Source organism: Cyclopterus lumpus, chromosome 20 (genome assembly GCF_009769545.1).
Source record: "Cyclopterus lumpus isolate fCycLum1 chromosome 20, fCycLum1.pri, whole genome shotgun sequence".
Taxonomy (NCBI): domain Eukaryota; kingdom Metazoa; phylum Chordata; class Actinopteri; order Perciformes; family Cyclopteridae; genus Cyclopterus; species Cyclopterus lumpus.
Window position 1 is genome coordinate 2,471,344 of NC_046985.1, and position 27,500 is coordinate 2,498,843.

General features: G+C 44.9%; 1 protein-coding gene across 2 annotated transcripts in view; it reads right to left on the reverse strand.

The window, feature by feature from the left end:
• The window catches only part of LOC117749873 (collagen alpha-1(XVIII) chain-like), a 57,140-nt gene that overhangs the window by 18,467 nt on the left and 11,173 nt on the right, over nt 1–27,500 (reverse strand). For both annotated transcript variants that reach the window (XM_034560691.1, XM_034560690.1), the window contains exons 3-9: nt 11,658–11,905; nt 11,410–11,580; nt 10,699–10,830; nt 5,934–6,008; nt 1,294–1,386; nt 488–638; nt 128–171 (exon numbers count right to left, since the gene is read on the reverse strand). In XM_034560691.1, the coding sequence (XP_034416582.1) occupies nt 128–171; nt 488–638; nt 1,294–1,386; nt 5,934–6,008; nt 10,699–10,830; nt 11,410–11,580; nt 11,658–11,905 (914 nt within the window). The remainder of the gene's footprint in view (nt 1–127; nt 172–487; nt 639–1,293; nt 1,387–5,933; nt 6,009–10,698; nt 10,831–11,409; nt 11,581–11,657; nt 11,906–27,500) is intronic.

Here is a 27,500-nt window from a genome sequence, read left to right on the forward strand (position 1 = left end):
TTCGTTTATTAATTAAAATTCACAGAAACATAACGACCGAGACTCCAGCTGCTGAGTCGTTATTGGTCATCATGTTATATGATATATGATATATGAAATATGTTATATGAAGAAAATCACTACTTACTGTTTCAAATGCCGTGTGTGGAGCAACCGTCTGAAATGATTTCTCTGGAACAAAGACACAAAGTGAAGAGGAATACCCCCAAAAAATGAATAAGAATAATACATATATATATATTTACAATTCCATGATTATATGACCTATTAAATTATGAAATCTTAATTTAGGGCAGGTCAGATGAGAGAAAAGGAGAGAGTCCTCCAGCACCATCTGCTGGCGAACGTTGGGAAATACAAGCCAAGGTATCAGCATTACCTCCATGTCAGCACACACACACACACACACACACACACACACACACACACACACACACACACACACACACACACACACGAAAGGAATGCCCGAAAGGATTTTTTTTACCTCTTATTACTGTGGTCATCTCCACTTCCTGTCCAGAAGGCTCCTCGATGTCCACATACTCCTCTTCCTCATCATCATCGAGACCTCGTGACCTCTCAGTGGGCGGAGCTTGTACCGGGGCGCTGTAAGTGGAGTCCAGCTCCGCGAAGGGCTGGAAAACAAATGTCGTGGTCATAATTCAGCATGTTTGTATGTAAACGTCGTGCAGAAGACTTTTGATCTCACAGCTTCCACTCTGACGTAGCACTGAGGTACTTCAGGTACCATCACAGTCAACATATTTAATGTGGGTTGTAATACCAGCGCAGAATATTTCATCAAATTGCACTATATTATTATTATTTATTATTAACATCAGCTACAATTAACCTGACAGGAATGAACATAATTAGAATCAGATCAACAGAAAACCTGGTTAAAAAAATAAAAAAATACCAGCTGCTCCGAACTGTCCTTCTGGTCTATGTCCAAATTATTATTATTATAGTATGTTTAGTATGTTTGAATCTCACGGGTACGAGAGCTCGTGTTTCAAACCTGAAACAGCTCAATGTTAAAAGTGAAGTAGGATGGAATGAAATCAAACAATTTAAAATGTGTTATTTATAAAATAGAATTTAATTAAATGAAATCTGAAAACTTCCCAAAACGTGGAACTCTTAAAGTCAAATAATCTGGTCCTGTTTCCTCGCTCGCCCTGTTGCGTTTTCCTTTTGTGTGTGTGTGTGTGTGTGTGTGTGTGTGTGTGTGTGTGTGTGTGTGTGTGTGTGTGTGTGTGTGTGTGTGTGTGTGTGTGTCGCAGTCACCATGGTGTACTCTCTCTCCTCCACAATCTTCTTCACTTCGTCCATTCCCTCAATGTCTTCATACGCATCGTCACCGCTTCCGTATCCAGAGGCCTGGAGAGAGAGAACAAGAACGGAGGACAAGAAAGAGTCAGAAGATAAACGTGGAGAGAGAGAACGAGAACGGAGGACAAGAAAGAGTCAGAAGATAAACGTGGAGAGAGAGAACGAGAGGAGGACAAGAAAGAGTCAGAAGATAAACGTGGAGAGAGAGAGAGAGAGGAGGACAAGAAAGAGTCAGAAGATAAATGTGGAGAGAGAGAACGAGAACGGAGGACAAGAAAGAGTCAGAAGATAAACGTGGAGAGAGAGAACGAGAACGGAGGACAAGAAAGAGTCAGAAGATAAACGTGGAGAGAGAGAACGAGAGGAGGACAAGAAAGAGTCAGAAGATAAACGTGGAGAGAGAGAGAGAGAGGAGGACAAGAAAGAGTCAGAAGATAAATGTGGAGAGAGAGAACGAGAGAGGAGGACAAGAAAGAGTCACAAGATAAATGTGGAGAGAGAGAACGAGAGAGGAGGACAAGAAAGAGTCAGAAGATAAACGTGGAGAGAGAGAACGAGAACGGAGGACAAGAAAGAGTCAGAAGATAAACGTGGAGAGAGAGAACGAGAGAGGAGGACAAGAAAGAGTCAGAAGATAAACGTGGAGAGAGAGAACGAGAGAGGAGGACAAGAAAGAGTCAGAAGATAAATGTGGAGAGAGAGAACGAGAGAGGAGGACAAGAAAGAGTCACAAGATAAACGTGGAGAGAGAGAACGAGAACGGAGGACAAGAAAGAGTCAGAAGATAAACGTGGAGAGAGAGAACAAGAAACGGAGGACAAGAAAGAGTCAGAAGATAAACGTGGAGAGAGAGAACGAGAGGAGGACAAGAAAGAGTCAGAAGATAAACATGGAGAGAGAGAACGAGAGAGGAGGACAAGAAAGAGTCAGAAGATAAATGTGGAGAGAGAGAACGAGAGAGGAGGACAAGAAAGAGTCAGAAGATAAACGTGGAGAGAGAGAACGAGAACGGAGGACAAGAAAGAGTCAGAAGATAAACGTGGAGAGAGAGAGAGAGGAGGACAAGAAAGAGTCAGAAGATAAACGTGGAGAGAGAGAACGAGAGAGGAGGACAAGAAAGAGTCACAAGATAAATGTGGAGAGAGAGAACGAGAACGGAGGACAAGAAAGAGTCAGAAGATAAACGTGGAGAGAGAGAACGAGAACGGAGGACAAGAAAGAGTCACAAGATAAATGTGGAGAGAGAGAACGAGAACGGAGGACAAGAAAGAGTCAGAAGATAAACGTGGAGAGAGAGAACGAGAGAGGAGGACAAGAAAGAGTCAGAAGATAAACGTGGAGAGAGAGAACGAGAGAGGAGGACAAGAAAGAGTCAGAAGATAAACGTGGAGAGAGAGAGAGAGAGAGGAGGACAAGAAAGAGTCAGAAGATAAACACGGAGAGAGAGAACGAGAGAGGAGGACAGGAAAGAGTCAGAAGATAAACGTGGAGAGAGAGAACGAGAGAGGAGGACAAGAAAGAGTCAGAAGATAAACACGGAGAGAGAGAATGAGAACGAGGACAAGAAAGAGTCAGAAGATAAACATGGAGAGAGAGAGAGAGAGAGAACGAGAACGGAGGACAAGAAAGAGTCAGAAGATAAACGTGGAGAAAAGAGAGAGAGAGAACGAGAGAACGAGAGAGGAGGACAAGAAAGAGTCAGAAGATAAACGTGGAGAGAGAGAACGAGAATGGAGGACAAGAAAGAGTCAGAAGATAAACGTGGAGAGAGAGAACGAGAGAGGAGGACAAGAAAGAGTCAGAAGATAAACGTGGAGAGAGAGAATGAGAACGGAGGACAAGAAAGAGTCAGAAGATAAACGTGGAGAGAGAGAGAGAGAGAGGAGGACAGGAAAGAGTCAGAAGATAAACGTGGAGAGAGAGAACAAGAAACGGAGGACAAGAAAGAGTCAGAAGATAAACGTGGAGAGAGAGAACGAGAGGAGGACAAGAAAGAGTCAGAAGATAAACGTGGAGAGAGAGAACGAGAGAGGAGGACAAGAAAGAGTCAGAAGATAAACGTGGAGAGAGAGAACGAGAGAGGAGGACAAGAAAGAGTCAGAAGATAAACGTGGAGAGAGAGAACGAGAGAGGAGGACAAGAAAGAGTCACAAGATAAATGTGGAGAGAGAGAACGAGAACGGAGGACAAGAAAGAGTCAGAAGATAAACGTGGAGAGAGAGAACGAGAACGGAGGACAAGAAAGAGTCAGAAGATAAACGTGGAGAGAGAGAACGAGAACGGAGGACAAGAAAGAGTCAGAAGATAAACACGGAGAGAGAGAATGAGAACGAGGACAAGAAAGAGTCAGAAGATAAACATGGAGAGAGAGAGAGAGAGAGAACGAGAACGGAGGACAAGAAAGAGTCAGAAGATAAACGTGGAGAAAAGAGAGAGAGAGAACGAGAGAACGAGAGAGGAGGACAAGAAAGAGTCAGAAGATAAACACGGAGAGAGAGAATGAGAACGAGGACAAGAAAGAGTCAGAAGATAAACATGGAGAGAGAGAGAGAGAGAGAACGAGAACGGAGGACAAGAAAGAGTCAGAAGATAAACGTGGAGAAAAGAGAGAGAGAGAACGAGAGAACGAGAGAGGAGGACAAGAAAGAGTCAAGAGATAAACGTGGAGAGAGAGAACGAGAATGGAGGACAAGAAAGAGTCAGAAGATAAACGTGGAGAGAGAGAACGAGAGAGGAGGACAAGAAAGAGTCAGAAGATAAACGTGGAGAGAGAGAATGAGAACGGAGGACAAGAAAGAGTCAGAAGATAAACGTGGAGAGAGAGAGAGAGAGAGGAGGACAGGAAAGAGTCAGAAGATAAACGTGGAGAGAGAGAACAAGAACGGAGGACAAGAAAGAGTCAGAAGATAAACGTGGAGAGAGAGAATGAGAACGGAGGACAGGAAAGAGTCAGAAGATAAACGTGGAGAGAGAGAACGAGAGAGGACAGGAAAGAGTCAGAAGATAAACGTGGAGAGAGAGAACGAGAACGGAGGACAGGAAAGAGTCAGAAGATAAACGTGGAGAGAGAGAACGAGAGAGGAGGACAAGAAAGAGTCAGAAGATAAACGTGGAGAGAGAGAACGAGAGAGGAGGACAAGAAAGAGTCAGAAGATAAACGTGGAGAGAGAGAATGAGAACGGAGGACAAGAAAGAGTCAGAAGATAAACACGGAGAGAGAGAACGAGAGAGGACAGGAAAGAGTCAGAAGATAAACATGGAGAGAGAGAGAGAGAGAGAGAGAGAGAGAGAACGAGAACGGAGGACAAGAAAGAGTCAGAAGATAAACGTGGAGAGAGAGAACAAGAAACGGAGGACAAGAAAGAGTCAGAAGATAAACGTGGAGAGAGAGAACGAGAACGGAGGACAAGAAAGAGTCAGAAGATAAACGTGGAGAGAGAGAACGAGAGAGGAGGACAAGAAAGAGTCAGAAGATAAACGTGGAGAGAGAGAACGAGAACGGAGGACAGGAAAGAGTCAGAAGATAAACATGGAGAGAGAGAACGAGAGAGGAGGACAAGAAAGAGTCACAATATAAATGTGGAGAGAGAGAACGAGAACGGAGGACAAGAAAGAGTCACAAGATAAACACGGAGAGAGAGAACGAGAGAGGAGGACAAGAAAGAGTCAGAAGATAAACACGGAGAGAGAGAACGAGAATGGAGGACAAGAAAGAGTCAGAAGATAAACGTGGAGAGAGAGAACGAGAGAGGAGGACAAGACAGAGTGAGAAGATAAACGTGGAAAGAGAGAATGACAACGGAGGACAAGAAAGAGTCAGAAGATAAACGTGGAGAAAAGAGAGAGAGAGAACGAGAGAACGAGAGAGGAGGACAAGAAAGAGTCAGAAGATAAACGTGGAGAGAGAGAACGAGAGAGGAGGACAAGAAAGAGTCAGAAGATAAACGTGGAGAGAGAGAGAGAGAGAGGAGGACAGGAAAGAGTCAGAAGATAAACGTGGAGAGAGAGAGAGAGAGAGGAGGACAGGAAAGAGTCAGAAGATAAACGTGGAGAGAGAGAACGAGAACGGAGGACAAGAAAGAGTCAGAAGATAAACGTGGAGAGAGAGAATGAGAACGGAGGACAGGAAAGAGTCAGAAGATAAACGTGGAGAGAGAGAACGAGAGAGGACAGGAAAGAGTCAGAAGATAAACGTGGAGAGAGAGAGAGAGAGGAGGACAAGAAAGAGTCAGAAGATAAACGTGGAGAGAGAGAACGAGAGAGGAGGACAAGAAAGAGTCAGAAGATAAACGTGGAGAGAGAGAACGAGAGAGGAGGACAAGAAAGAGTCAGAAGATAAATGTGGAGAGAGAGAATGAGAGAGGACAGGAAAGAGTCAGAAGATAAACGTGGAGAGAGAGAGAGAGGAGGACAAGAAAGAGTCAGAAGATAAACGTGGAGAGAGAGAGAGAGAGCGAGGAGAGTCACTGTAATACTCCGTTTCCACCACTAGAGGGAGGAATGGTTCCATGTTGAACCTGCAGGAACTTGTCACTGTGTGTGTGTGTGTGTGTGTGTGTGTGTGTGTGTGTGTGTGTGTGTGTGTGTGCGCTCACATAAGGGTCGTCCTCCTCACACTGGTCATCTGGGGCCGTGGGATCCTCCTTCAGCAGCAGCTGCTGGATGGAGCCCTGAGAGGAGAGAGAGCGTTACGCTGCGTTTGGGATCACGTTTCATTGAAGCTCACAGGTTTCCCACGGAGCAGCAGCAGCACCTCCGCCTGTCAGCGGTTATGCAGCGTGCACACAACACACACACACACACACACACACACACACACACACACACACACACACACACACACACAGTGAAACATCTGCCTCAGGCCCATCCAGACGCTCTACAAAGACCTTTCTTCTCATCACGTGAACTGTGTTAAAGCTGTTAGGGACCAGAGTTGAGTGACTCTGAGCCACTGACGATGTCGTGCATGTTTGACCTTACACACGTGTGCAAGGTCAAACATGCACGACATCGTTCTTAATACAGAAGCTGCAAGTGAATCCCAAAGATGTTGACTCTTGTTTCAAGACGTTTATGTCGGTTATTATTTCACTTTATGGATAATCCCCAAAAAGATAGACGCTCAAAAACATCTCCATTAAAAAAACACAACTTTTTGATCCCACAGCCATTAAAGGCATCACGCACTTTATTATTTCAAGGAGTCCTGACTTTTTACTATTATCTTGCAGATTTAACCATTTTTTTGTTTCCTATATAGAAAATAATTTAAAAAATATAACTATATTGGTCTTATGTAAACAAACTGACATTTAAAGGGTAGAATTCTGAAAAATAAATACTATTCGGTCATAATGGTCAATGATTTAACCCAGTGACAGTGGAAATTAATACCAATATATAATTATATTGCAGTTTTTGCGTCAGACATCTTTGTCATCTTAGGACATTTCTTTGAAGCGAGATGCACGATGCTGATGGTACACTATGACATCAGGTCGTCAATGCATGTTAATATTCCCAGTGTATCCCAGTTACATATACCAGTAAATGTCACTGGTTTGTAACCAAAAGTCACGATTCTGATGATTTATCCCAAAAAGTTCGAAATCTGTTTATAAGAGTTTTTTTGTGTTCATTCATTTAGTGCATGCACAAGTGTGTTCATTTATTTAGTGCATGCACAAGTGTGTTAATTTATTTAGTGCATGCACAAGTGTGTTCATTTATTTAGTGCATGCGCAAGTGTGTTCATTCATTTAGTGCATGCACGAGTGTGTTCATTTATTTAGTGCATGCGCAAGTGTGTTCATTCATTTAGTGCATGCACGAGTGTGTTCATTTATTTAGTGCATGCGCAAGTGTGTTCATTCATTTAGTGCATGCACGAGTGTGTTCATTTATTTAGTGCATGCACGAGTGTGTTCATTTATTGAGTGCATGCACAAGTGTGTTCATTTATTTAGTGCATGCGCAAGTGTGTTCATTTATTTAGTGCATGCGCAAGTGTGTTCATTTATTTAGTGCATGCACGAGTGTGTTCATTTATTTAGTGCATGCACGAGTGTGTTTATTCATTTAGTGCATGCACAAGTGTGTTCATTTATTTAGTGCATGTGCAAGTGTGTTTATTCATTTAGTGCATGTGCAAGTGTGTTCATTCATTTAGTGCATGCACGAGTGTGTTCATTTATTTAGTGCATGCACGAGTGTGTTTATTCATTTAGTGCATGCACAAGTGTGTTCATTTATTTAGTGCATGTGCAAGTGTGTTTATTCATTTAGTGCATGCACAAGTGTGTTTATTCATTTAGTGCATGCACGAGTGTGTTCATTTATTTAGTGCATGCACGAGTGTGTTCATTTATTTAGTGCATGCACAAGTGTGTTAATTTATTTAGTGCATGCACGAGTGTGTTCATTTATTTAGTGCATGTGCAAGTGTGTTCATTCATTTAGTGCATGTGCAAGTGTGTTTATTCATTTAGTGCATGCACAAGTGTGTTCATTCATTTAGTGCATGCACAAGTGTGTTCATTCATTTAGTGCATGCGCAAGTGTGTTTATTCATTTAGTGCATGCACGAGTGTGTTCATTTATTTAGTGCATGCACGAGTGTGTTCATTTATTTAGTGCATGCACGAGTGTGTTCATTTATTTAGTGCATGCACAAGTGTGTGCACACATGCACTTGGTCCCTCCGATCTGAGCGCCGGAGCGTTTGACTCATTATCAGATCAGTAAACACTGATTAAGTTTATTGATATTGAGTTCAGGCCAGGGGCCGAAGAACGGAGGGCAAGAGAGGGAAGTGCTGGGTGGATAATCAGATACGTCTGTTTGTGCAGTAAACAACACACATCTTAAAGTAAACAATGCCGTGTGTGAGTTCCTGCGGATGAAGGACCGAGACGCCGGGTTTGGAAAACTTTTTAAATTATTACCAACGTAAACACTGGGAGGGGTTTGTCGGTGCCAGGCTGTGACTGTGGCATGCTTCAAAGGCTAGCTAACACACTCACACACGCACACACACACACACACACACACACGCACACACATGCACACACACGCACAAAAAGAAGACATTCCTGTTATTTTGCATGGGTAACGAAAAAGAACATTCCAATAATATTCCTGTTTTCATGCAGCCGCCCGTTAAATAAAATATTTTTTTGCAGACCAGGCGTTACACGCTCCAACTGTGGTGTTTATATACGACCAGAGAATGCTCCTAAAATCTGAATAATATTGGCACGTCCCACATGTCTGGAATGGAAAATGTGCCACGTGCCAGATTTGGAATACATGGGACATATCAGATTCATAATAATACTGGGATGTTAGCAGGGTGCATGGAAACGTCTTCATGGCTTTGAGGTTTTTGGGTCACACACAATGGAGGGACCTTTTGTGTGACACGTAACTCAACACATCTACTCGATGTATGAATATCGTTTGTGTAATATTCTGGAGAGATTCAGGGATTTCGGGGAAAGAAAGAAAAAATAGTGGAAGCGCTTCTGAAGGTCTGCAGTTGCTGGCAGACACCGTGTTGAGGAAAGTGTTGTTGCCAAAGCAACAGAGAGTCACTTTAGATGGCACTGGCCAAGTGTGTGTGTGTGTGTGTGTGTGTGTGTGTGTGTGTGAGAACACTCTCAGTCAATTTCCATAATTTCAACATGCTGTTACGAAGCCATGACACAAACTCGAGCTCCAACAACGCCTACAAAAGAGCTCTTCGGCCTGTAATGTGCTTTTTGTGCCACAAGGTGTCGCCAGTTCCTCTAAAGTGATACGAACGGTTTTATTATGAAAGTGATTTGAGGATTGAAACATGCACATAAAAACTCATCTGTTGTAAAACAAAGCTGATTATTTATTGATGTGCCGGGTTGATGACTTTTTTTTTTTTCGAATCGTGATTATTTTCATTGGTATTGCAATTGTGACATCATTTGCGATAACAGAATAGAATGATAACTTTGACATAATTACTCGCATTTCCATTAATATACACATTTAAATGATTGTGGTGGGCAACCCGGACTGGGCCTACAGCAGTGTGGCGTCGGCTCCCAGCAGGGACGACTACCACTACCCTACTCTGCTTCTACGAGTGTGGAACTAGAGCCAGCAGGGGTTAGCGTATATTAGCTTAGCATAAAGGACGACGACAGGGGAAAGAAGCTAACTTCGCTCTTTCCAAATGAAAAATAATCTGTATACTCTTTATTGAAAGCAATGGGGTTTTATTAAAGTGGTTTTATTTTTTATCATTTGGATTAGATGCAACAAAGTGATTTTAACAAAATGCCAATAACTGCGACTCATGGGATGAAATGATAATAGTAATTATATCTTAATTAAAATGATAGTAAATTTAATTATATCACTATGGGAAAAAACAACAACTTCCTGTTGTCTTTATTATAAGTCCAGCGTCCCTGTTACCCCACCAAGCCACCACAACGTCAACAACAGCCATCCTCTGGAGATCAACCCTCAACTTTACTGTCAAGTGGTCACTTCGGCTGGTAAATAATATTTATATATGATTTTAAATGATGTTAGAATGAATTGATTTCAGTCTGGAATGAAACTCAAGCTCTCCATGACGTAAACACCCACATCAGAGTGAGTAGAGAAACCTCTTTAAATCGTTGTTCCAGTAACAAAAAAACAAAAAAAGGAGGGGAAGGAGGGGAAGGAGGGGACGGAGGGGAAGGAGGAAGGAGGAAGGAGGAAGGAGGGGACGGAGAGGAAGGAGGAAGGAGGGGAAGGAGGGGAAGGAGGGGAAGGAGGAAGGAGGAGGACGGAGGGGAAGGAGGGGAATGAGGAAGGAGGGGGACGGAGGGGACGGAGGGGACGGAGGAAGGAGGAAGGAGGCTGCAACACGGCATAGGAGAGGCCTGGTTTTGGTTTAAAAGGTCACAAGGTCACGTCAAGTTTAGCCCCGCAGCCACAAGTTGACTTACTGCTTCATTTGCATTTACAAGAGCACACATACTATTTTTAAACTATTGCACGAGGTCGGTGACATTGTTTTGCGGTTGCAGCACCGAGTGTAACTCATTCAAGATGAGACTCAGATGAGAGATCTCTCCCCGAAAAACAGAAAAACATGTTAATCACATTGGGCTTGTCATTTATGAGCGCTCACAGATTAAGGAGGTGCCCGTCCGTCCATTCCCTGTCTCCTGTGGTCATAAAGCTCCCGACAAAGACTGCGATGTGAAACAGGCGGTTGAAACGTTTGTTTCTGGTTGGTTCGACATCCACCGACAGCTACGCATGCCGCGCAGCAGAACATTGATTTGCACACGACCGTAACCACGACAACACGTTCAGGCTCACCACAAAGCGGTCCAGGCCCGTGCCCCCGGCGTTCCCCACGAAGATCCCCGAGCTGGCCTCGAAGGTCAGGGGCCGAGGGCTCCTGGTGAAGGCCACTCGGTGGTACTCCTCACAGTCCATGTAGAGACGCACCTGGGCGAACAAAGGGGCACACGCACACATGCTTATTTCTGGCAATCCAGAACAAATAAATACAAATAAATATATATATATAACGTCTGTTGAAGAGACTGCAGTTACAAACTTGCATTGGAGTATTGTTAAAGGATAATTCTGCCTCCTTCTCATTTCTCCGTGCCATAGAGCTCCATTGTTGTCCACAAACCATTAAAAACACATCACTGAGCCGCTGCCGTGCTCCTTCACTACAGGTGCCGTGTCACATTAAACCTTCCTGCTGCTGTAAATACTCACCGGCGCTCCAAACGTCTGGCAGCTGATTCAGCGTGACGGAGACCGACTCCATCATTTGTTTTTATGAACCAAAAGGCTCATGCCTCGATATTAGTTTCCATGAACAAAACGCTCCACGATCGTACCGAAAAGTTCACACACACTGCAGTTTCATTTCTTCCACTCTGTGTAACTGAACACCTTTCACAATAATATATCAATAATTAATGCTATCCAAGGTCACCCAGTTGACTGCATGCAAAATGCTTGAGTGCAGAAATCCGTAGGAGCATTAAAGACATTAAAAAGAGAACCCACCTCCGCCCCCTGCACGGTCAGGGAGAACCGCGCCCATCTCCCCGTCAGGTCTCCCATCTTGAAGGAAGCTGCTTCCTGGGTCCCGCCTCTGGTTCCTGGGTCGGTGTAGTACAATATGACTCTCTGGGAGCCATCCTCCACCTCGGACAGCGCTACGCCTAAATGCACAACCTTAGAAGGAGAACAAAAGGTTATTTACGTTCTCTTTGTGCACATGTCGTAGAGAGGTGTGTAGATGTGGGCCCTACCTTTTGGTAAGCGTCGGTGATGGCGAACAGCACGCCGCCGCGCCGCGTGGTCGGCTTGGCCGTGACCGTGATGGCGAAGTCGTGGTAGAACGGGTCGGGGACGAAGGACTTTGTGAGGCGGCCCACGTTGGCGTCCGGGCCGAAGCTGTAGGCGGGGTAACCCTCGAAACCCGTGACGAAGGAGACGGAGGGAGGGAGGGGCACGCCGATCAACTCCGTCAGGTCCAAGGCCGTCGGGGACGAGCGCTCTGCAGGGAAGGAACGGAAAACAAAAGGAAGGCGGACGCGGACGTGTTAGCGGAAGCAAGCGGATCAGCGGCCGACTGGCGGCTCCAAAATAAACCCGGGGCTGACAGAGTAATCAAACAAAGGTGCACGAGGAGACCGATGGCCGCCATGTGCTCATACGGAAACCTCAGATGGAGTCAAGACGAACCTCACTGTGCAGAATGAAGCAACGCATTGGTGCCAAAAGCCTTTCGTATCTCAGTCGTTATTAATTATCAATGATGACATCCATTCATTTCTAAATATAGGACTATGACTAGTATTCAATAGGCCTCTATACATGCAGCATGTATGGTCAGAGGACTGAGATGTTATCCTAGAAATTAAAGCATTCCACAGAACAGACGGTGCTGCAGGTGAAGTCACCTTTATAACTCGTCTTTCACTCGTCTTTTCACAAAAGTTGAGCAGATTATTCTTTTCATTACATTCTGATCCTTCAACATATATTCAATTAATATTCATTTCGAAAGAGTTCCCGGAGAGCAGCGAGCACGCTGGAGGACGACGTGAAGAAAAGCTCCCGGCTGTCCTCGATTCTGTCGTCGGACATCTTGAAGTTTGACGCCACGTTGGATACGCCCCCGAGAGGTTCGCCAAGAGTGTGACGAGGAGCTCCGGCTGAAGCACACACACACTCGCCCTGAGCCCTCATTGCCCCTCCAGACACACGCAAAGCTCCCAGTGAATGCCCACCTACTGCACCTACTGCACCTACTGCACCTACTGCACCGCTGCACCTACTGCACCTACTGCACCGCTGCACCTACTGCACCTACTGCACCTACTGCACCGCTGCACCTACTGCACCTACTGCACCTACTGCACGCCTTTCTCCCCTTTCCCTCTGTCACAAACAAACACACACACACACACACACACACACACACACATGTGTGCACACTCGCGGTCCCATCCACACCTGGTTCTCCTTAGCGAGGAGCAACCTGGAACAATCGTCTGTTCTTTCGGAGAGCGCACGTGGGGGGATGGAGGCCGGGCATCTGGAAGGCATTAGGTGAGACTAATACACACATGTGCCGCGCAGTGGCAGCTCCTGTAAATGAGGCCTATACCGCGTGTGTGCGTGTGCCTGCGCGCGTGTGTGTGTGAGATGGACTGACAAAGCCAAAAAAAAGAGTAGGGCAAAGAGAGATAGACTGAGAGTGGGTAAGAGTTACTGTGTGTGTGTGTGTGTGTGTGTGTGTGTGGCCCGCAGGATGAGAGGCATACCCCCCCCCCCCGAGCGTTAATTGGATTGAAACCCCCGACAGTTATTAAAAAATAACAATGGAGTGCAACCCACACCACTCCGCTGCGTGACCTCCTGACCCCTTGGATTGTAGGTTAGAGAACACGGTCTCTGGGATAATACCGGAGTGTGTTTATCTAAGCCGACCACTCATTGTGTGTGTGTGTGTGTGTGTGTGTGTGTGTGTGTGTGTGTGTGTGTGTGTGTGTGTGTGTGTGTGTGTGTGTGTGCGTGTGTGTGTGCGTGTGTGCGTGTGTTCCACGTGTGGTTTCGGGGCCGTGTGTCTTCCTCAGAGAAGATGACTAAACACGAAGATGACGGTGGTTTCTTCTTCTGAAGATCTCCATTCACAGGCTGCAGCACATCTCTTCTTCTTCATGTTTCAGTCACAGTAGCCTGGTTCTCAGTAGAAGAAGAAGAACACTAAAGCATGTCACATGTCACTCTTTTGGAACACTAAAGCATGTCACATGTCACTCTTTTGGAACACTAAAGCATGTCACATGTCACTCTTTTGGTACACTAAAGCATGTCACATGTCACTCTTTTGGTACACTAAAGCATGTCACATGTCACTCTTTTGGTACACTAAATCATGTCACATGTCACTCTTTTGGAACACTAAAGACTCTTTTGGAACACTAAAGCATGTCACATGTCACTCTTTTGGAACACTAAAGCATGTCACATGTCACTCTTTTGGAACACTAAAATTCTCCACTTAAGATACACTTAAGAGTCACTCTTGACAACTGAAAGCTGCATGTCTTCCATTGGAGGTACTCAGCTTGTATTTCTTGTCTTTTCAGACCCTAAAAAAAAAAAGGTTTTCCCAAATACTCTCTGACCCATTTCTGGCTCCAGAAGCCCCGCCCCCCTGTGATGTCACTGGCAAAGTCCTGCCAAACTTCTCACAACATTCCCACAGTCCGGCGTGTCACTTTCACTCGATCTCCGCTCCCCGAAAAGTGACATCACTGCAGATGTTCCTCCGCTGGCGTCGGAGACTCAACAGCTGGACCAGTGGGGGGGGGGGGGGGGGGACGTCCCATGTCACACGTATATTTGTGCATCATATTTTTATTGTATTGTATGCATATTTGTACGAGACACAGCCGTGAGAAGCTTGTGAGTAATCGTGTGACTTCCCTCCAGTGTAATCTTTCTTGGCCGAGTCTTCAGCAGCACCTGCACTGGAAGCGGGGGGGGGGGGGGGGGGGGGGGCAGGGCGGCTCCGGAGATACCGGCTAACAGCGGTAATAACTTCAAGGCGCGTGAGGCCGCTGCCGAGCCAGTCGCCCCGCGGGCCTCCGAGGAGAACCACTGGCGTCGGGGAGGGGAACTCCCTTCTTCTTGGAAGAGGAGGATGCGTTGGCGAGAGCAATGGACGAGTTTAACTCGGCGTTGTTGGCGCCGACACATCGTGACATCAGGCTCAATCACACTCAGGACGTGATGTGTACTGTCAATCAAAGGGAAGTGAGAGATGGTGCACACTTCCAGACGTGCTCTTTGGGCCGTAAACAACACGCCGTGTGGATTTAATGTGTGAACACAACCAAGATGGTGTGAGCGCGGACTTTCCTTCAGAAATCTGTGTTTCATTGGGATGAAAATGGCTGTTAGGCCTCGGGGGTGAAGATGGACTTCAATGAAAAGCAAAGAAAATTACTAATCTGCGGTCGCCATCTATCGATGTGGCAACATTTTTTCCAAAGGATTATTTTATGACGGGGGAGGGGGGGGATTTTGAAAGAAGAAGAAACACTCCTGCAAACTATTTCATAAAAGACAAGTTACGAGTCCTCCCCGTAAAATGTGATTTCTATTGACTTTTAGAAGCTTTTCACAAGAAGGAAAAAAAAAAGAAAAAGTAAAAGCGAGGAGCCCGGTCCTCCCTTTGTTCTGCATAATAAATATATGTGCATAAATGGTAAGCTAAGTGTCGGTAGGTCACGATGGGTGTTGGAACATAAGAATAGCATGTAGAATATATCAGAGTATTAGAGGATGCAACGTAGGTGTTGAGCCTTTAGCTGCTATGTTATACTGCAGGGGCCGATCTGCATAACTCGGTATTCAGTATTCAGGATGTGTACTTCGCTTGCTGCTCATAAATATGCATTTCTGGGGATAAATAGAAAGCTCAAATGCACAACGGTACAAGTGGAGTTCAGCTCGAGTGGAAACAGATGAACCCCAAAACACCAGCGCGCTCCAGATGAACAACATGCTGTGTTTCATATAACAGACGGGGGGTTATGGACTCTATGAGCACCTCTGATATCATCTCTGTACCTGAGGAGGTAGACCTAACAAACACACACACACACACACACACACACACACACACACACACAGCTCGCTCACAAGACAGATCCTTGTGGGAAACACATATAAACAATATTAGATTGGGTATTAATGCTGCACATTTGTTGTTCAAAGCTAATATCTCATTAAAAACAATACATCATGTGTGTAGATGACAATAACAAGATAAATAAATAATATTTAGATTTTTTTTGACAGTTCACACCGACCTCGGGGCGGTTGAGATTATATTTTGGGACGTTGTTGAATAAAAAAAGAAGCTTGAATGCACTAAATGGGATTAGTTTTGGGAGAAAAAATATTATTGTATAAAATTTTATTAATTCTTCTTCTTATTTATGAATTCTTCTTATTCTTAAAAATAATTAATTTAATCAGTTTCTCCTTCTCATTTGCTCTCCCGTAAATGTAATGCGTATTGCAGGAACACTCACACGTGGAACTGGAACAAATGATGTTCGAGTTCAGGACCCAGGACCTGAACACGTTAAGGGAGCATGTGTTTGGCTAAGTTCTCTGTAGCTTTGACTAAGATGTGAGCGCTCGATTAAAAAAGAAAGAAGAAGAGGTCATAACGATGTGGAGATGACGGACACATCGTTTGGGCCAATCAAAGCTCAGCCATCTGTCGCTCCACGTCACAGCACTCGGACGGGGCAACAAGTGCACTGAGTGTGTGTTCAGCAGGGGAAAAATAAATGTGTCTGGTGAACTCCGTCCAAGTACGTGGAGAGAGGCAAAGGGGGAGGGGGGGCGGGGGGGGGAAGCCAAGCCAAGGTGGAAGAAAGAGAAGCGCTGTGAGGAAAACATGGCAATTTGTCCCATTTCTTGCATAAATAGTTATAGTCGGCAGCTGACATATTAAATGTCTGAGTGCCCCTGAATGCAGCAGCAGGGGAAGCATCTGCTGACAATGGCATGGCCAGACAACAATGACAAAAACACACAAAAAAAAGGGGAATTTGATTCTGTTTTGACTTCGACAGGGTCGTCGTATGTACGTTTTATCATCGTTCTCAAGCTCGTGGATTTCTAAACACCCCCCTGTTCACTGAGCGATGACGTCATGTCCCACCGTCTCATTCTCTGACCTCTAGCTAATCCAAATCATGTGTGTGTGTGTGTGTGTGTGTGATTCGTGGGAATGTGGCCGCCACGTTAAAGTAGAAATGGGAGGATCCTATATATCTTAATAATGAGGCAGCAGCTGTGTGTGACTCCTGTGTGTTAGGAATGTGATGGTGCTGCTCAGATAGGAGCCAGAGGCCTGCTGGGAAAGAGACAATCTTACTAAGTCATTCCCACAGGTGGGTGGCAGGAGATAGTCTTTTATTCAACTTTAATTACACCTTTGAGCCACAAGAGGGAGCCTGCATGTTCGCATTGCCCTGATAATTGTAGCCTGCTTATGACAACCAATCGGATGTGAAAGGCTTGTGTACTTCCTGTTTGTGTTGATGAGAGGAAAAGGTTTGGAGCATTTATGTCTCATTAAGTATTTAAAATGTGTATGTGTTTGCATGCATAAAACAAAGTGATGATTTATTTATTTCTCTTCAAAATGGCAGGTAAACCTATTGAAGACAATATAACGTGAAGAGGCAGTAAAAATGATCAGGAATGTGAATTCACGGACAAATTGGCTCTTTTTTATTTATATATAAGGCTCTTGTTTGCCTACTGGTCAAAGGGAACATGAAATGATTAAAAAAAAAATATATATATAATAAATTAATTAATTAATAAAAATAATAATACAAATACTAAAATAAAAATATATTTTTTTAAAACAATACAAATTTAAATAAATTTAAAAAATAAAAATAGAAATTAATTAATTAAAGTAAAAATTAAAATATATATACATTAAATATGAATTAAAAAAGAATTTAATACAAATTTAATACAATTTGAAAATAAATATAATTTTTTTCCCACATCTTTCTAGCAGATGCAGATAGTTTTGCTCTTAGTTTTTGTATGCCCATTGATTGAGACGTGTCCCTGCTTTCACTGAGTTTGAGATGCATGAAAAACAAGCAACGTGTCTTTTTAGAACCGATGTCCTGAATAATCAATTGAATCACAGTGAAGGCTATTCATTGGACCTACTTTCTACCAAATGAAGTAGTCCTACAACTTCAACTAATATTTTGTAATAAGGGTATAACTTCACGTCTAAATCACACGTTAGAGCTGCAGCATTGAACGGTAAATTCACCTTAGATACTCTTATTCAGTGCTTTTGGAAGCGCAGGTACAAAGGAGTCCTTCATATGCTCGGATATGCAAATAGATATCTGCAGCTGCCGTGCGGGGGAGTTACCTGGTGCAGCTTTAATGTACAGCAGAGGTCCGTATAAAAGAGGCTTGTTCTCAGATTCCTTGGATCCAGAGAAGCTCACTTAATAATGTGAACACAATCAAGGCTGCCGTGACCTGACAAAAGCCTTTTCACAAAAGAGTTACAGGTAATAAAAGTACAACGTTTAGTGCCGACGGTCCTCGTAAAGAGGAAGGCCGTTTACCGCAGTAAAGCCAACATGAAACCACGCTCTAATACCCCACAGCTGATTATCACAGAAAATGGAAACAGCTTTTTACAGCGACTTAAATTTGAACTGCATGTAAGACGAAGCAGATGGTTTTAGGAGAATCTGAGTAAGCCGTTTCAAAACCCTCGCCATCCTCACTGCTGGAACGCGGCCACAGGTATTTTAATTCATATTCGGGTGAATCTCTTCCCCTCTGAGATATCGACAGGCTCGATTTGCCTTTGCTTATCGGTGCAGCAACAACAACACACAGGACTAATTTGAAGGAGCCAATCAGTTGGACTGGATGATTAATGAGTTGTTGTTTTTTTTTAGGGTATTTCCTCCTTCGTCCTTTTTGAAATGACGGAATTGTGAAACAGACGAAGCAGTTGCGATGCAGCTGCTGAGAACACAAACCGCAGAAATGTGCAAGCGATACTCTCTGGAGAAGAAACAAAGTGTGCCGTAACCAACAACAACATCGCCACGAATCACATCCAAATTCTATCTGCAGGGTTTCATATCCGTCACTTTTCCCCTGGTACAGTAAAGTTTCCTCTCGGTACAGTAAAGTTGCTCCACGAAAGTCTCAGAGCCGAGACGGACTCCACCAAAGCCCTGTTCACCCCGACGACCCCGATCCCCAGTGGCAACCACTTCAGCTTTAGGGGTCTGATTATTCAAACACAGGCTTCTAGTTTGTTGGGCGGGGAAAAGAAGAAAGAAAATGCAATTACCTCGTCGGGTAAAGGGGGAAACGAATCCTAAACGTTCAGTAATTCTGGGGAATTTCCACAGAAGCCAAACTAATGCACGAGGGGAGGGAACGATAACCTGGATGGAGAGCTGACATCAAGAGTCTTAAACAAACCTCTGTGGTTAGTATCTTTAAAACTCAGGAATTCTCTCAAAGAAACGTTTCAAAGTATTTCTAATCTGGTCTTCATCGCACTAATTGTGTGCGTCCGATGGGAGCGCTACGCCCCTCCGGCCTGTGCATGGATTAAGCTCACACTCGACCTCCTTCGAATTACGGCCACTTGCAATGTGCCAGACGTCGCCCCGACCGCGGCCCGACCGCGGCCCGACCGCGGCCCGACCGGACACACCTCTTTGTGTCGCCGGCACACATGTGAACCCTGTTCGGCTCCAATCGGCCAACGTCTGCGCCGAGAAATGACTCGCCGCAAACCCCACCGCAGCTGAATGAGGTAGTGCGCACTGTCTCGTTGTTATTGATGCCAGCTGCGGTATTGAAACCACCAAGAGAGACTCCCAGATGCGAGGGGATGGGATGTATTATTGCACAGTGTGGACCTTGTCACTGATTCGCTCCTGATCTTCATGGACGGGTTCTTGGGGACTCCATTGTTGGATCTCTGGAGGATGCTGATTGTCCTGTTGGCTTCATTGGCCCCGCGACCTCCAACGTGACCTGGATCGAGTGGTTGGGATTGTGCAGGTTGGAGAGGAAGTAGTGGCCAAAAGCAGCTCGAGACAACAGGTGCAGCGTCAGCAAAACTCGGTTGCCGTTGGCGATCTGACATAAGACTCCTTTTGCTATTAAGCTAGCATGTTGCTAACATCAGCTGTGACTATATGCGATGTGTCCATCCAGATTGTGACTTCCATAGTTAATGTTTAAGTTAAACTGAGGGTCTGCCTGGTGCCAAGCTTGCTCAACTGTTATTGGAGCTCAGACTGAAAAGGGGCGGGGTTTAGGAAGGCGACCGTTCACCGTTTGTGTGATGGAGGATTTTCATGCCAGTGGCCGAACCCTATTCCCACATTTGTTGTTTATAATGTGGTCACCAGAGGCCATACAAGTTTGAACAATGACAGCACTACATAGTTTCTTAATGCGGCTTTTTATTCTTTTTTTTTGAAGTCTCTCTTTCTATGGCTCTCTCACACTGCAGCAGGCACAACGGGAGCCTTATGTGTGACAGGTAAAGTGAGGTCTGGACCGGGGGAAAAAAGGGGCTGAGCGGTCCGCGGAGCGCATTCTTGTGTTCCATCCAACATCCATCTTGGGGAGCCGGGTTGTCTCTCGGCGAGGCGGACCAGATTCTTCTCTGCCGGTGGTCTTGCGGACTTGCCGTCCATTTAAAGTAGTATAAGGTATGCAGTGGAAAAGCTCTTTCTGAACTCTTTCAGTGGAAATCTGCTCCTTGATCTACTCCCTCCCCTGTGAGAGAAGGTTTGCATTTCATACAGACGATGAACAGACAAAATGACGTGGGGTCGCATTAGTACACTGGAAACCAAGTCCATATTCGATCTAGACCATCTATATTGTTATTTTATGTCCCCAAAATAGCCGTAATTTGACTCAGCAAATATCTTAGCTCTGAGTGTGTCTTGGAAAAACAGTCGGAGTCCGCCAGGAAAGACTGTCTGACGCTACACTGGTGTTTAATGGCAGCACTGGTAGTTTTTACAAGGGGTTAATAGGTCCCAGTGTGACTCCAGCAGAGAGGAAGAGGAGCAGCTAACGACTTCATAATGACAAGAGTGTAAGTGTAGCATGCAGCAGGATGGGGGTCATTGCAGGTCAGGACGGAATGAGCTTGTGGTGTCATAATGTTGTAGTTTCTAAATGAATGGGCCGACTGTCTAGAAGGTACTTGATGCAGAGTGGGCATTTCATGTTACCGGAGAATAACACAACGTACACCACCTGCTGCACTTTTCATACTGCGTCCGCGCCGCGCTTAAAGAAAACTGGACCAGTGATGCAAAGCTCTGGCGTGTGCCCGTATAAGCCAACATTGGACAGCACTGGGGTCAGCGATAAGGGTCTTTTTTTTTTTCTGTGTGCCCGGACAAGCTGGCACGTCCACGGCTGCAGAGAGCCAAAGGCCAAATAGTTTAGTCGGTTAGGACAGTGGAGCCAAGTATTACTCCTGTCCGTCTCGTATGAAACACACACTCACACTCACACTCACACTCACACTCACACACACACACACACACACACAGACACACTCTCACGGCTGCCAGCTCCCCCGCTGCTTCACAATTCTTATCTTCCATCTTCATATGGGGACCAACTTGGCAGCAGAACAGTACCACCTTTGTGAAGGAGAATATTTTCGCCACGTTGTTTTCTTAATTCTTCACTTAAAGCCCCCTCGGGTCGCTTTTCGGCACAATATCGGAAATTACGTGCAGTTTAAAACTGCATTCTTTATTGCTTTATAGGTATAAAGGTGTAGAGATGAACATCTGAATCACTGTTTCTTCATGGCCCGGCCTGTGCATTCACTGTGCTTCTTAATGTATTCATCCTACTTTCAGAATACAAATCATATAAAGTACCCATTTGGTCTGATTAATGTGGAAATAAAGTAGAAAGCAACAGTAGGGTATATTTAAAAAACACACAAAAGAACCTGGTCTGCTAACTGGAGAGCAAATGTATAGAAGAGAGGCAAAAACCTCAAGAAGAGCTTGTGTGGCCCTCTCATCACCAGTCGGATCTGTTGATACCTGAAGTGATAGAGTTTAAAAACACGTTGGAAGCGCTGCTCCCTTACTCCTGCCTTCCAGTTAATTAAAGCAATTGTCAGGCTGGTGGTAAAAGCGCATGTCCACAGGGGGTCAGGTGTCACGGGGCCTCCGTTGTTTCTGGCTTACCCCAAGCTGTGTTTGACCAGCTGTAGAAACTGCACTCTGACCAAAGTGTCAGAGGAATGATGGGCTGTCTGTAAAATAAAAAAAAAGAAAGATCTGTCCTGTTCGTTTGGCAGCTCGCCTTTAACAAGGAACCTTTGGGGCGAGACTTCATCACTTCATCATGGGAAAAAACGTAGGAATGGAAGATGATCCTGTGATCTGTAATGAACGGTGCACAGGAGTGAAAAGAAGAGGACGAGAGGGGGGGGAAAGGTGATGAGAAAGAAAGAGTCAATCAATCATTAAAATAGGCAAAAAAAAAGAGAGAAAGGTTTTGAAGCAACTTACTCAAGAAAACAAACTGGGACCTTTTGACATCGCGATGGATTGTCAAGGAGAGTAAAAAGAAAAGGGAGGAGGAGGAATGGAAAAACTCTGAGCTGCTGAGTGAGGAATAAAGAGGGCCAAGACAAGGAAAAAGTGTAACCGCAGCAAATGTGCTAAGGTGCCACTGAAGGCTCAACGTTTGCAGCTGAACATCAACATCCTTTTCATCTTCGTCCATATCAGCTCCTCGAGCCATGAGGCAATCCCTTAAGATCCTCGTTCCTTCTCTTCCAGTGATGGATGCCACGGCTTTTTTGAGGTCAGCCGAAGGTTTTGGCATGCATTCAATGTATTCATCACATAGGAGATACTTGTGTAGCTTATCCAAACTGTTCCTACAGAGGGAGGGGGGCGGTGGGGGGTGGGGGGTGGTCTGAGTGATACCATCTGCTCTGGCTCTCGGGCTGTTTCGCTGCACACAGTTTGAAGAGCGATGCGTCGGCCAATCCCGCCTGCAGCCCGGTCCATTTCATTGATTCGAGTCAACGGCGCCGGTTCCCCCCGACACCGATTAGAGAGTCTTGACCCGGGTCCCGGCTGACCCAGACGAGAACGACCTCAATGATCTGCACTCAATGAGCTCATTTCAAGCTCACATTGCTGTTGGCCTCCGAGGCCTGGTCAGTATCGTTTGATGCTAGGACCCCTTGAATCCCTTTTAGTAATTCAATGTGACATTGGGCTGTACTGTTCTTCACATCATTTGTATTTCCACTTGATAAAAAGTCATTCTGCCTTTAGCTACTTCACTGACATTGACTGTGATGAAGAGCTCTTGGACCGAAAAGGAGAGCCATACCTGCTACCCGAATGATGCAGATTACGACTGTAATCAAAATGCTCCTTCAACCTCCTTCGCTCAATCACGGAAAGGGAGTCTTCATGCATCCCAACCGTCTCAAAATGCAGCTGTCAATTAGTTGCTAAATTGGGTCAAAATGCAGTCCAGGTCCAGCCCAGGAAGGAAAGGACCCCGATTCTTGACCCCCAGTGTCCTACAGCAACTGAGAACACTCAGCACCATTTGTCGGGCCAAAACCAGGTCAAGCTCATTGGCTAGTTATTCGGACTTGGAATTCCTTTCGTCTCCCAAGTGCTTGGAGTGGTGTGGCCAAAACAAAGGCCGAACCTTTTCAGAAGCACTCAATTAAAGATGGACAGACGTTTACTTAATAACTTGTTGACAAAGTGGCCAGATTTACCTCGGAGGAGGAGGAGGAGGAGGAGGAGGAGGAGGAGGCAATTCTCTTTGTCTGGGCAAACTGAGAAAAGTGTGTGAATTGGTCTAATCTGCAGGGTCTAGACGTGTGTTGAAGTTGGCCTGCAAGAAGATAGAAAGTGGAAGAGAGAGGGAGAAGGAGAACCTGGTACTTCGTGGTTGCGGGACGACCACTCTCTCCATGAGCTACAGCCGAACCCAAACAAAGGCAAACACGGGCAAACAGCCAAGATCCCAATGGTCCAGCTGCTTAGGATCGACCAATGCCGGTGATGACTTCATCTGCCTGGATGACGGCAACATCGGCACTGTTTTCATTCACCACATTACTCCGTGGAGAACATCCTCGCCTTGTGCATCTCCTAATGAACACATTTCTTATTGTGTTGATCTTGGGTGGCAGATGTTGGAGCAATGCCAAGGGCGTTGGCCGAACTGATCCAAAGAACGTTGGGGAACGATCAGAGATACGAGGCCTTCGCTTCACTTCAAGTGTTTGACTTTTTAAAGCAAACGTGAAACAAATGGAGTAAACACGATTATATTGTTATTGCTGGCTCTCACACTCGGCATCCTGTTGAGCATAACTTTTAAAGTGAGTTGCAGACGTGGGAAGAGGCCAGTGAGGCTCGCAGTGTTTCCACAGGGATATTTTATTTGTTTGGCAGCAGCGGGCAAAGGTTGTGTTGTACCTAGTGCACGCTCTGAGGAAAACATGCATGAGACATTTAAAAATATTCAATAAAATGACAACGGACTGCAAAGCCGAGAGTAGAACCTATTCAGTGACATCCGTCTATACGTAATGCCTCTTTTTAAACCCACTACTCAGGGAGGGGGCTTGAAATGTGGCCTCAGTTTTCATGCTGTTGTTGTTGTTTGTTCTGAAGCAGGTGTAAAAGTACTAAACATGAAGATACAGTTTCAGTGGCTTTAATAGAGCCTCTATCTATTTGGTTGAAATTATCGTGGATGTTACTCAGGTAAGAGATCCAGTGCAACGTTGGATTCTATTGTGTTGCTCGAGAACTTTAATCCAATGCTCTGATTTCCTCTTTCCAAGTACAATAATCAATCAATAAAATAACAATGTGCTATAGAGCGAAGCAGAAAAGACTGCAGTGAATCTATAAAACCTACATGTTTACATGCAAACCCAACAAAAAAAAGCACCCGTGACAGAAAACAGATCCCATTCCATTCAAAGTGTATATCTGTGTCTAACGCGATCACCGTCTTTCATAACATGAAGTGGGTTCAACCCAACTTGACTCTTCTGAGTTTTCGACAACCCTAAAACCTGCGGAATAAATCAGCCGTGAAACTGGAAGTTAGGCCGTTAATCTTTGCTGTTATAAACAAACACACACACACACACACACGGAGAGAGACAACCTCGTTATTCTCTCTTTAATATCGAATAGTCTCGGAGCTCTACAACATGACACGTTTGATTTGCATCCAGAAGCGAATATTCCACCACGTTGGCCTGTAGAAGTGAGAGTTCTTGGGTGTAAAGCTTTCCACATGTACGGGCTGGCCTCTCCCCTTGTCCTCCTATAACAGTGGAGATTGCATGTAGCTGCTAGCGCCCGTAAAAGTCCTCACCAAGTACCTGCCGGCCCCCCCCGACCGGCTCTTTGATCCTGAACATCTGACCCGGAGCTCTTATTCTCACCCGGGAGGTGAACCGACAGCATGACCTCAAGGAAACGAGTAATCGGGATCCGCTTGTGGCGCTTCAAGCTTTCTGACGTGATTTATCGTGGCAGCAGCTTGGCGCTTCAGCTTGGTCTTTGTTTCATTTGTTTCAGTTTCAGGTCTATCAGGTGCATTTCTGCTTCAATGACAGCTTCCAAACTCCTCCAAATGTGCTGTGCATAAATACAATTTCTCAAACTAAATTGGTTCCATCCCCTCTGCCTTGTACTGGCAATGCATGCAAATTGCTTCCAAATGCTAAAGAAACCCAAAACACCTGTTGGGATAGTTTTGGGATGCGCGGCCACAGGCAGAGCTGAAAACTTGATAAACACTTTTTAAAAGTACTCAATCTGACCTGTCTCGGTTATTCAGGTGTCATGTTTCAGTTTCTCTGTTATGAGTGAGAACGCTCCGTAGAGATGCCGTATGTGGCTCTGGTAGCAACAGCAAACCTGTCAATCACAGTAGCCCCGCCCCAAAGCATACCCTGCTTCATGGTCAATTTTTACAAAAGATTTACCATAATTTACTAAATGAACATAATTTACTAAATGAACATCGCGCTGTATTGAAGAAGACTTGAAACTAGAGATTGAGACCAAAAACTCATGTTTACTGATAATAAATCAAGTCATTTTATCATAAACTTCTGTACAATCTGACTTCTTTTAGTCGGCAGAACCGGAGGGCGCCGCCTGTTTGTGATAAACGGAGAGAGAGATGGTGACATCTTATAGCCATCGGTCACTTATCCTTTGAAGTTAGGCCAACAGAATTCCCTTCATGCACTGAGCTGAGTTGCTGAGAACACCAGAGATGCATAATACATACAATACTTATTTTTTAAGTTATAGTTGACTGCTGCGGCTCAACGAACACGAAAGAACCATGTTTCTGAAACCACAAAGCTTTCCCATCATAAACTCTGGAAGAGCTCGGTCTAACCCCAAAGACCACCATGCAGTCCTTCCACTGTAGAGCTCCGGGGCTTACAAGACAAACCGAGGCTCTAATAGTAATAACTGTGACACTGGCCGTCCCCCCTCTCCGTGTTCCAGACCGTTGCATCATCTGTTGGAAACGCCACTGCAGAAGGCCGGGAAGCCCCTCAGCAGACTCCACGCTGGGCCAGAGGGTGAGCTCTCAGATGTGCAACCTTGCCATCAAAAACATGTCTTTTGGTGAGACGAGGTGAGGGAAAAGAAGGACGAAAGGAAACTGTGACAGAGTGCTAAAAATACATGTGACATTTCCATCTGGCCAATGCAAGCGGTTAAGTCTCGTAGAGTTAACGACAGAGCCTACAAGTTTTAATCATTAACTATCTATATGTTCACTTAAGTGTCCTGTCTTTTTTTAAACCTCAAACCCCCTGTGTTTCTCGTGTTAAAAGGCCACAAAATCCAGTTTGAAAAAGTGACTTTTCCCACAACCAACAAGAGGAAACTGCTTCCTGTGGCTGACAAAAGGTGAATTTAATTACTACGAACTCTGAATGGTTTTATTTCGACTTCAAAGTCCGTCCGTTGTGTTCAGCTAACCCGCGAGATGAAAAAAAAGAAAAGGAAACAAATGGAAACAAAAGATAAAATACTTCTGTCGGAATCGGAGTTCTTGGTACGCCGTGTTGTGTTTAAAAACGACTCAAAAGCGACGCGATTCCCCAGTCGGTGTTATTTGCGGAGAGGAAATTGGGCCAGAGTTTATCTTTGGTATATATCTGCTGCCAGTGGGAGAGATATCAAATCCAGGGTTTTCCTGCAGAAGGCAGAAGTCTCCTCAGACATTAAATTGGTTCCCTTTGGCCACGTTGCCAGGTTTGCTGATAAGGGGGATATTCTGGGCATTGTTGAGACAACAGGAGACAAGACGTTTCATTGAGGGACTTATAATAAGTACATCTAAAAATAAATACGGTTTTAGAATAGACTGGTACTCTATTGTTCTACGACTACATACGTAAAGCAATGAAAGAGGCATTTTAATATGATATGAGAAGAAATCAGAGCAGAAAACTATCGACTTATAACAATCAAGGACGCCAAAAAGGAAAGTGTGCAGCTGTGACTGATAAAAGAACACACACATAATAGAATTGACTAGTTTCAATCTGGATCTTCTCTTCCAGAGAAACCTTGATGTTCTCCAGACAAAACCACTAACAAAATGTACCTGCAGTTAATCTCAGGTTCTGCTAGCCAGATACGTGTTTCTGGCCACCGTGCTCATCCATTAAAACTACCGCCTACGGATTCATTCACTTTTTATGGGTACTATGAGGCAACAGGACCAAGACCACTCGTGGTAAACAAACACAGTAATCCAGCTGGTTGTTCCACTGTAGTTGCCCTGAATCCCATTGGTTGGTAGTCGCTAAGTGAACTGGAAGGGCAGAGAGTAAATAAGGATTGTTTGTTGCCTCCGCTCGAGAACAGATGTGTTTCTCCGTACTATTTGGTGGAGAAGGCCATTTAAAAACATTTGGATAAAAAAAAGTCTCTTGATAA